We start from the raw sequence: 10,440 nt of genomic DNA, 5'->3' as shown, positions 1-10,440 counted from the left end.
ACGCTAAAAGGAGTAAATGAACTGTGAACGCAAAAAGAGCTAACTTAACATGTGTCTTGTAAAAAAACTACATTAGTATTTTAAGTAACAGCTGCAGTAGTAAGAGTAAGAGCAATCAGCTGTAGTATATGAACATCTGATTACAACTTTTCGGAAATTGATGGTGAGTTTGCCAAATTATATACAACATTTTAATCTAATAAAACAAAAAGTTACTATTAATATTTAATTGGTAATATTATATTAAAGGCGAAGGTCTCTTAATATTTAAATATTACTGAATTTGCCGCCAATTAGTTTTACTTAGAAAAAAGTGACCAGAGTTCATTCTAAATATGACCAATTCAAGATTCATTAAATTTTGACATTTTTAGGGTTATTTCTGCTGTTTACTGTTGCTGCAGAACAGAACAATATACTGCCTCAGTCGAGCGAATTGAAATAAGCAAAGCACGGAAAAATATTAACCGAAATACATATGAAAGATGACCACAGATGAGCGTAATTTTAGATCTAGTTACTATGAAAAAGTTGGCTGTTTTAGCGTTGAAGAAAAGAAATCACTCGATAAACTGCTACAGGATGACATACGCAATCTGGCCAAGCTGAAGCACTTCGTATACACCTATACGGTCCCAGCACAGCAGCGCAGTCTGCTCTGGAGTCTGATAATGGGTATAATGCCACTGCACAAAAGCAATACTGAATATGTTCGGGAGCAACGTCGCCAGGTCTACGAGGATTTGCTGCGCGCCGTGACTGTAATGCGTTGCGTAGACCTGGACTCCAAGTCCAGAGATTTAGTGCTGCATAAAATGTGGTTACTGGAAAACAATCGGCTGTTGCATAGTAATATTCGAGCCGGAGCTCAGGCAGATGACAATCATTTCGTTGAAATTGTGCGCACACTACTTGACATATTTGACGATGAAGTGGAAACGTACTGGATAGCCAAGGAGTTCTACCAGTATACGCGTGACCTGAAGAAGGAATGTGGCAAACTAAAGGAATTGACCCAGATACTACTCAAGCGCGAGGACATTGGATTATTCTAGTAGGCTCTATATATATTGTAGACAATTGTTTTTTATTGAAATCAGTTTGTTTTATTTCAGTCGCTTAGAAAAGCTTGGTCTATTTGATATCAACTCGAAGCTCGTGGAGAACTGGTATATAACTTGCTTCGCCGGGGTCATTTGTGAGACTATGTTAGTCAAAATTTGGGACAAGGTATGCGGTGGCGCCAAGAAGATCGTCGTATTCCTCTTTCTGGAGCTGGTGAAAGACATCAAGTCTTTGATATTCGATCTAAGCTCTCAGGAGGAACTGAAAGCATTGATTGAAACGGTATGAAGCATACATATCACATTTTAAAGGTACCTGATCGTTGCCTATTTTTCAGGTCAAAGATAAGGATGGGGTCATTGTAAACAAAGCCATTAAATCTTGGCACAGCAATAACAGCGAGGTGGAATACGCGCATTGAGTAGCCACTAAAAAATGTATGTACTATAAGTTTAAATATATTGTAGAGCCAAGTATAAACGCATAGGTACTAAATATATTTAAAGACCACGTCCTTCTTGTCGGCCACCGTCTGAAACTCCAAAGTGACGGGGCATTGCATCCAATAGGAGAGCAGCTCTTCCGTGTAGCCAATAAGGAAGTACATTTTGCGGGGGCTAATCGCCTGTCGTATGATGGCAGCAATGCGTATTGTATTGTGTTGTCGCTTTATAATAATTTCGGAACAGACGAGCGCATGCCAGGTGCCAGTTACAAACTTGCGAATGAAAACATCCTCGATGGCTGTCTGAGACGGACGCAGGGCATCCTTAAGAGTGGCTGAAAAATGTTTGTTTATGAAATTCTATAAAATTCAATAAAAGCAAATGCAGCGCACATACATGTGTTCCAAGAGTTCCAGGACTTGCGATGTCCAATATAATGCGGCGGATTGGCCATCTCGTAGGTGAGCGGCCGATCCCGTTTTACGGTTATGCGGTAACGTCCAGACTGCACGCGACAGCAAACTGCGCTGGTGTGCAATGCCGATTTGTTGCTCAGGCTGAGCTGTGCCTCAGCCAGCGGCAATATTTGCGTAGTCACCTTAAAAATGCAACACGTTTAACGTTTAACTGCTATTTATTAATTGTTTTATTTACCTTTTTCAAGAAATTCATTCTTTTCAACGACTAGCTCAATGCGGCGTAGCAGCTGTGTGACCAGCTGATTTGCGTGACGTAACGTAACATCAACTAGTGATGGTAGAAAGTTTCTACACAATGTTTGTTAGAATAATACGATGCGTAGATACGTTATATGACCGTATTAAATGTGACGTCACGGCGGTAGTCTTCTAGATTTTGATATTTTGCAATTTACCTATTGTTATATTAAATGTAGAATGCTATTTATGAAAATCAAGTAAAATACAAATTATAAATTACAAATTATATATATATGTATATATAGACACGCTAAGATGAAGCTTAAAATAATAATGTTTCATATATTTCGTTTGTCTGACGTCCTTTATAATATGTAGATTAAGGAGAAGAAGCCAAATTGTGTTTTTCTAAGTTAGTTATTTAAGTTATAGAAAGTTAGCACAATTAGACAGCTTACTTCATCCCTAGAACTTTATTGCATCGCAGCCGAAAGCGCTGTGCGCGATACCTCTTATTTTCTTATACCCTGACATGCAACTATCGATAACTTGTTGCTTTTCAAACCCGATACGAGTGTAACAGCAGCATCCAAACAAAGGCAGCTGCTTCTGCGCTGTAGGTTATTTTTACCTAGCCATTATGAAGCACCCCACAACATAGCACATGTCGGCTACCTGCTCGTTAACAGTGCCTCAAAGGACAGGCAAATATTATTTCCTGGAATACGCTTAGGTACAAAGCTACAGCGAGTGCGAGAGAGTTTTAGCGTTAAGCCCGGCCAAATCAATAAAGTGGAAATCATTCGTAAACATGACGCTGAACGAGAGTGACGCTCACAAGCAGCTGGAGCTAACGCGCAACTTTCTGGAGTTATCGAGGAATGCGGACACCTGCGCCGCACTGCGTAGCTCCGACTGCATTCAACTATTGGTGAAAATTCTGCATGCCAATGACGATGGGGCCGTCGCGGGCGGAGCCGCGCGCAAGAACGCCAGCCAAGCCCTGCACAACATTGTCCAGGGGAATCAGCGGGAGGTGAAGGTGCTGCGTTTGCTGGATCAAATCCATGATTATAGCTGTAATTTTTTGCGCACGCAACTGCAAAGCGGCGGTGAATCGATTGCCGACGATGAGGAGCGTCATCCATTGGCCTCCATGAAGCTGCTGATGAAGGCCAGCTTCGATGAGGAGCATCGCCAGACCATGTGTGAGCTGGGCGCCCTAAAAGCCATACCAAATCTGGTGCATCTGGATCATGCCGTGCACGGCCCGGCTGCGGGCAGAGATCAGTGCAATCTATTGCGACGCTATGCGCTAATGACGCTAACGAATCTCACCTGCGGCGAGGAGAACAACAAGTCGCTGCTCTGCGGCCAGAAGCAGTTTATGGAGGCGCTGGTGGCGCAGCTCGACTCAAATGCCGCTGCAGATGTCGATGATCTGCTGCAGGCCACGGCCAGCGTTTTGCGCAATCTCTCGTGGCGCGCGGACAAACACCTGAAGACCATATTCAATGAGCTGGGCACGGTTACGGCTCTCGCCTTGGCCGCCATGCACAACAAAAGCGAGAACACCTTGAAGGCGATTCTATCGGCTCTGTGGAACCTATCGGCGCACTGCAGCACCAATAAGGCGGAGTTCTGTGCTGTCGATGGCGCATTAGGGTTTCTTGTGCAAATGCTCAGCTACGAGGGACCCAGCAAAACGCTGAAGATTGTCGAGAATGCCGGCGGCATATTGCGCAACGTGTCCAGCCACATAGCTGTCTGTGAATCGTATCGCCAGATCCTGCGGGAGCATAACTGCTTGGCCATTCTGCTGCAACAGCTGAAGTCGGATAACCAGACGGTTGTGAGCAATTCCTGCGGCACGCTTTGGAATCTGTCCGCACGCTGTCCCCAGGATCAGCAGTTTCTTATCGATCACAATGCCATTCCACTGCTGCGTGCTCTCGCCAGCTCGAAGAATCCCATGGTGGCTGAGGGCAGCGCATCTGCGCTCAAGAACTTGGTTAATTATCGCAACGCCCTTGAGCTGGCCACCAATAACGAGCTGCCGCCGAAGGAGCTGGACGGCCATGCGGGCACGCTGCCACGACGTTACAGCTCCATGCGGCTGAGCAGCAATCCCACGGGCTCACTGAAGAAAATGCGCCCCGGCACGGCAAGCAGCAGCAGCAACGGGAGCAGCACGTTGCCCCGCAAATGCGAAAGCCGCGAGTCCATCTATTCCGGCAAATCCGATTCCGATTCCACAAAATACTCCACCAAATCCGACAGCGCCTTCGAGCAGCGCAAACTGAGCGCGGCCACAGTCAAGAGCCATTACGTTACGCCCACGGAGGAGCAGCCCATTGACTACTCAATGAAGTACAGCTACAGCGAGCACAAGCCGGCCAAGGCCAGTTTCGACAACTCCATCGACCTGGATCAGCCCACGGATTTCAGTGCGCGCTACAAGGAAAGACGCTCCGCACAAGCGGCACAGCCGCAGCCAGAGGCGCGCGAGGACAGCAACGAGATCCTGCTTATACTGGACGAAACTGGCAGCCCCGCTGCTGCGCCGCTTGCCAAGTCTGCGTCAGCCTGCGATTTGAGCAGCGATCAGGCTGAGCGTCCCAAGACGCTCAACTTGCGCAGCAATGCTCTGGAGAATCTGGCAGCCGTTAAACCCGACGCCTGTTTGCACACGCCGGAGCCGGAGCCCGGCGAGCGGCCAATCAACTATTGCGAGGAAGGCACGCCCGGCTGCTTTAGTCGCTTTGACTCGCTCAACAGCCTCACGGAGGGCGCCCCCAAGCAGCTTGTTGTTGTGCCCAAGTCAGCCAATGCACCGCAACAACCTGTTGCGGTAACTCCAACTAACAACAACAACAGCAACAGCCAGGCCATTGACTCCGCACTGGAGACGCCGCTGATGTTCTCCAGACACAGCTCCATGGATTCTCTGGTCAATGATGAGACCATTGGTTGTGATGATAACGGTTCGGTTATAAGTGAATACAGTCGCATGCAAAGCGGCGTCATCTCACCCTCGGAGCTGCCGGATTCACCCACGCAGAGCATGCCGCAGTCGCCGCGTCGCGAACGCAAGCTGGAGACATTGCAGCTTAGTGCCAGCGGGAACAGTAATTCCAATGGAAATGACCTTAATGGCAACGATGCGCCGCGCAGCTACTGCACCGAGGATACGCCTGCGCTGCTGTCCAAGGCGGGCAGCAACAGCAATCTCTCGGTGCTCTCCATAGCCTCCACCGCAAATGATCAGAATGCCAATGTAGAGCAGATGCCACAAGTCCAGGGCAATGAGGATGCCATATCCAAGATGCGCTGCGGCGGCAGCGCCTTGCCAAGTTATCTGCCCGTAACAGATGAGATGAATAAGTACTACGTCGAGGACAGCCCTTGCAATTTCTCCGTAATCTCTGGACTCTCCAGTTTGACCGTGGGCTCGGCGCAAGTGGGCCCGGCGCGTGCCCTGAAGCCGCCGCAGCTTTTGCCTAGGAATGCCGAATTAGCTCCCAAGTTGCCGCCACGACGAAGTGCAGCAAATGTGCTGCCCAAACGCAGCGATTCGCTCAGCTCATTGTCAATGGATTCGGACGATGACTGCAATCTGCTGAGTCAGGTAAGCGCGCACTTAAAAAAAGCTTCTGTGGATGTGGTCACATAATCTCGTTACCTTTCAGGCCATTGCCGCCGGCAGTTGCAGACCCCAACCGAGCGGCGCCAGTGCCAGCACTAGCTCCAGTCTGACGAACACGCTGCCCAAGCCAAGCAACCACAGACGACAGACAATTGCTGGCGCCAAGACTGACTACAGCTCCGACGATTCGCTGGACGACGGCCAGTCCAAGTCATTGTTTGAGCAGTGCATATTGAGCGGCATGCACAAGTCCAACGATAACTTGGAGAGCGAACGCAATGAGCCGCCCAGCGATCGATTTGTCAGCAATCAGGTGCGCCAGATCGAGTCCATGTTGGCCACGGTGCGGCCGACGCCGCCGCGTTCAGCCTCGGGCAGCCGGCAGCGTCAGCATTATCACTGGGTCTAACCAATTAAAGTGTTTGCAGTTGTTTGGTCGTTTCTTTTTTAAATCTTTTCTCTAATGTAATGTACACACTGCAATAATATTCTTACGGTCTCAATTTGTCTATAGTTCAAGATTAAAAATTTTCACTTAAATTTAACAATTGCCCATTCGTCTTGCCCGTTGCGTGCGTCGTTGTTTTGCCTAATCCACAATTTTCGAGAAAATAAGAACATTCTAACAAAAACCGGGTCGTAGTCTAGATAACTTATGAACAAGTATCGTCGTAATGGGTACATTCAATATAAATTAACTGTAAGAGGACTTTAAACTTCTTGTCAGCTACTGCTTGTAACATGATGTTTTGGTAGACTATGCCTAGGTTTGGTAGCTTTTATTGTTGCTGTTGCAGTTGGAGCTCTCGCTTTTTCAGTAGAAGCGTTTTCGCGCATTGCGATCCTTGAAATACGATATGGCGAAAATTGCCACGCCCGCCGTCACCAGCACCACGAATAGCAGTATGAAAAAGATCTTTGCATTCGACATTCCTGGCTTTGGATCATCTTTGTGCTCTCGCGGCGCTTCAAATGTTTTGGCATTTGGAATAATGTTGCTACGCCGCAAGATCTCCTCATGCTGCAGTACAAGAAAAATGAATTCTTAATAGACCTGCTGCACTTTAGCCTATATTCGTACTTACACTGATATTTGTGTCAATATCGAAGAACTTGAAGCTATGTATGTCATGGTTATCGGACAAGTCGCCCGTTGTTGCTGACATGCCAAAGTAATAGCCCGTGGGCAGCTCCACATTGTTTACCACAAAGCAGTTTTTCCATTCGTTTCGATTCTCGAGATCCGTTGAAACGGACAATACATCGTTCTCATATCGGATGCTAATAAACGTGTCGTAATCCACATTACGGAAGCGCACTTCACAGCCGGCCAGTTGGGTATGCGTGCCATCTCGGTCGTGATCATAGCTCCAGGTACCGTTATTGACCATAGCGCTCAAATAGGGATGTTGGTGCTGAATGCAAAGAGGGATTAGGATAACATTGCCACAGGCGTACATGCCACTTACATTATGCGGTCCGTTGTGATTACTGTAGGTGTCCAGTATAATGGCTAGCCCAGAGAAATGATCTTTGCTGCCAAAAACAGGACCAGTTTGCATCCGATCCTTTGTATACCAAATGGCGAATCCATCGCCAAACAGCTCATTGCCCTTGCCATGTACTTTGAACCCAACGTGAACCTCCCAATTGCGTCCCATGATGGGCTGTAATAGATATAAATTTGCAACAATTATTTAATAAATACAATTTTTAAGCCCGCATACCGAGTAGTTCCACAGTGCGCCGCTCTTTGATTGCAAATCCGGTGTCAGTCTTATGTAGTTACTGGTGACCATTGTGTTGCCCAGAAAATCCCAGTGGGGTAGTATAACGCCAACGCCTGGAATGGATAACGAATCGTCTCGTGTTTATGGCATGCCTCTGGCACACGCACAGCTATGCATCATAAAGTGTTATCTTACCTTGAAATGGACGCACCAGACTGTGTTCCCGCTTCATATACTCATTGTTTTCGGAGCCTGTCACTAGCTCCAAAGCCAGAAGAGTGCCGAAAAATGCCAGGATCCAATTTGTGTTTGTGTGCGTCATTTTGGCATGCGTTGGCGTCTACTCTACGAAAATTTGGTTTAAGCTTAGGCGAATATTTCTCGCTTTTTCGGTGCTGATGCCGGTTTGATGAGTGGTTGCTTTTTGCTAGTTGTTGGCACTATCGATAGTCTCGATTGTTCCATGCACCGATAGTTTTTAATTTGATATTAAGAACATTAACAAACACTAAGACATTTTGGCAAAAATCACAGTGCGAATATCTTAGGCATCGATTTTCTATTTTCATTTTTTTTATTTGTTTTTATTTACTATTTTCAATTAGTTTTAATAGTAAATTTAAAAATTTAATACTATATCGATATTTGGCAAACGATATATTTATATATATTACAACACTGACATTGGTAGCTGTTATATACAGCATTGCCAGTGCACACTTTAAAATGTACCCGCCAAAAATAATAATTGCCCAAAACCAACTCAACGTTTAACATATAAATTGCCGCTGTTGACAAGTAAACAAATAGTTAAGCTCTTCCCTATCGAAAGTAGTTAAGCGTCTAGTTTTGGCAACATAATTTACCACGCATATGCAACCTCGCCGCCAACCCGTTTCAATTAAATCCCATGACTGTAACAGCGACTGCGCTGTCAGTTTGTCAAACTTACGTTTTGCGTGGTTGTTGTTGCTGCAACGGTATATTACATACGCATATTCGCGCCTTCAATTGTCGCCTAATGGAAAACCAAAAACCAGTTCCAGCATCAAGAGTTTTCTTCCTTGCCAACCGCTGAAGCATGCGTTCACACTCACAAACCTGCGGCACACTGTTTCGAGCACTGTCAAGGTCGATGTCGTGAGAATAAAAGCAAAACACTTCATATACATGCATGTGTATATGTGTGTGTGTGTGTATGTGCTTATGTGTGTGCATGCATAATGCAAATCGAATCGAAATTGGACCGGAACTTTGGAATGCTAAACATTCGAACTTGCGTTCGCTTTTCATAATTCTCTATGCACATTTGGGCACAATTAGCTAATTGGCAACAGCAGTGCAATAACTGTTAAATATTGTCAACCGTCTAAAGCAGCATCAGCATTAGCATCAGCCTTAGCAACGCTTCCTCAACACGGCGCTAATTGGCATATAACGTATCTAATTATATCAGAATCTAAGTGCTGCATCGTCATACACTTAATTATTAACGCAGCAAGGTCATTGAAACGCATCGACAACTTAGGGCATAAAGTGAATGCCGAAAAAGGCAAACCGAATTTGTTGAATTAAAAATAAATGCTGTTAATATCAAAATTGACCTGGAGGTTGAGTGCAATACACGATAATGCAATGAAATCAATGAATCAAATGGTAATACCTTAACAGAGGAGATAACATTTTTGGCATGGATTACGTAGTGTTAAAAAACGATGGTAGATGACTTTGCCATCCTTGCAATAGGCAACCTTAACGTATATATACATGTGTTATATTTTAGTGTTGGCAAAAATGCAAAGAAAAACCGTTATATATAAAACTACGTTTAAAATGAATGTGCTATGCTGCAATCATGACAACATCATGACAATATGAATCAAATCACTTATGCACATTTCAAATCAAGCATTTTTTAGTTGCCTTCGATTACTCAGCTTTTAATGCCAAGTGCAGAGTGTGCATGAGTCGGCGTACATGTTGGAGTACTGACCAGTTCGAAATTTGAATATTGGGCAAGTTATTGCACTTCTTGAGGTTTTGAACTCATTTGCAGTTGACTTCCTCAACAAAATGTGTAATGGCATTTCAATATAACATGTATCGATTATAATATAAATACATATGCATGTAATTCATTTACGTTGAGTGAAATGTTGATAATTAAATGCGCGTGTGGCAATCGGTTATTAATATGCGTGTAATTCTAATTGCTGGCAACAGGATAAGCCAACTGATTAACTTGCGAATGCTTGGACTAGCATATCAGCGACTATATTTAGCATGCATTTAAAAAACCATTAATTTGAGACGGCCTGTCATGTGCGCAGACAAGTTAGAGCCCAAAACAGATTTTAGTTGGCGCTGCTCTCAACGCTTATTTCAATTCCTCAAAGTGGCAATAACCTCAGGCCGGGCCAAGCCGAGCTGAGGCCAAGATTTGCGCCAATGATTGATAACTTTTTTCAGACGTTCAACTATTTCAATTAAGTGCCAAAAAAAAAAAAAAGAAACAAAAGCAAATGGCAACAGCAACAAAAGAAAGCCAGAGAAGGCAAAGTACGCGCAAGGCAATTTGTTAATTGTTTAGTCGATCAGCCATAAATCAATGGCAGTCGACAATTAAGCGCTCGCGCTAATTGTTGCACAGCTTACAACAATTGCGCTGGCCAATTGGCCAACTGAACTTGACCCCAACGCCAGCTGAAGACAATACTAAATATGAATTATACAATTCAATTCAATTATTGCGGTTTTCTGCTACTTGTGGCATCAGCAAAAAGAAGGCAACTTTGCGGCCGCCCCGTCAGACACCTGACAGCTGAACTTGAACTTGGTATTTGAATTAGCCAGCCTCTCTCTCTCGCGCTCTCTCTCTCTCTCGCGCTCTCTCT

The 10,440-nt window shown here is 45.1% G+C and overlaps 4 protein-coding genes across 5 annotated transcripts; 2 read left to right on the top strand and 2 right to left on the bottom strand.

Moving 5' to 3' along the window:
* Positions 1-374: 374 nt before the first annotated feature.
* On the top strand, positions 375-1,651 carry LOC115764014 (TBC1 domain family member 7). Of its 2 annotated transcripts, none has more exons than XM_030706842.1 (4): positions 375-1,054; positions 1,101-1,347; positions 1,403-1,502; positions 1,572-1,651. In XM_030706842.1, the coding sequence occupies exons 1-3, from the start codon at positions 486-488 to the stop codon at positions 1,484-1,486; spliced, it is 900 nt and encodes a 299-aa protein (XP_030562702.1). In that variant the 5' UTR covers positions 375-485; the 3' UTR covers positions 1,487-1,502; positions 1,572-1,651. The 2 variants fall into 2 exon arrangements, with proteins under 2 accessions (XP_030562702.1, XP_030562703.1); XM_030706843.1 differs by having other exon boundaries at positions 384-1,054; positions 1,116-1,347.
* Positions 1,513-2,318, bottom strand: LOC115764015 (28S ribosomal protein S24, mitochondrial). Its single transcript, XM_030706844.1, has 3 exons — positions 2,166-2,318; positions 1,908-2,109; positions 1,513-1,845 (listed from the first exon to the last, which is right to left on the bottom strand). Exons 1-3 carry the CDS (start codon positions 2,181-2,183, stop codon positions 1,556-1,558), a joined length of 510 nt encoding a protein of 169 aa, XP_030562704.1. The 5' UTR covers positions 2,184-2,318; the 3' UTR covers positions 1,513-1,555.
* A 443-nt stretch (positions 2,319-2,761) lies between these two features.
* On the top strand, positions 2,762-6,346 carry LOC115764060 (adenomatous polyposis coli protein). Its single transcript, XM_030706907.1, has 2 exons — positions 2,762-5,798; positions 5,860-6,346. Exons 1-2 carry the CDS (start codon positions 2,982-2,984, stop codon positions 6,223-6,225), a joined length of 3,183 nt encoding a protein of 1,060 aa, XP_030562767.1. The 5' UTR covers positions 2,762-2,981; the 3' UTR covers positions 6,226-6,346.
* Positions 6,347-6,526: 180 nt separating this feature from the next.
* LOC115764061 (vesicular integral-membrane protein VIP36) lies at positions 6,527-7,976 on the bottom strand. The gene is made up of 5 exons (XM_030706908.1): positions 7,742-7,976; positions 7,544-7,659; positions 7,286-7,483; positions 6,902-7,231; positions 6,527-6,837 (listed from the first exon to the last, which is right to left on the bottom strand). The coding sequence occupies exons 1-5, from the start codon at positions 7,866-7,868 to the stop codon at positions 6,631-6,633; spliced, it is 978 nt and encodes a 325-aa protein (XP_030562768.1). The 5' UTR covers positions 7,869-7,976; the 3' UTR covers positions 6,527-6,630.
* Between the last annotated feature and the right edge of the window lie 2,464 nt (positions 7,977-10,440).

This window comes from Drosophila novamexicana, unplaced genomic scaffold (genome assembly GCF_003285875.2).
Source record: "Drosophila novamexicana strain 15010-1031.04,08,12 unplaced genomic scaffold, DnovRS2.1 tig00000817-arrow-arrow-pilon, whole genome shotgun sequence".
NCBI lineage: Eukaryota > Metazoa > Arthropoda > Insecta > Diptera > Drosophilidae > Drosophila > Drosophila novamexicana.
The sequence above is the reverse complement of the archived record's forward strand: the minus strand, read 5'-3'. Positions and strand labels throughout refer to the sequence as shown.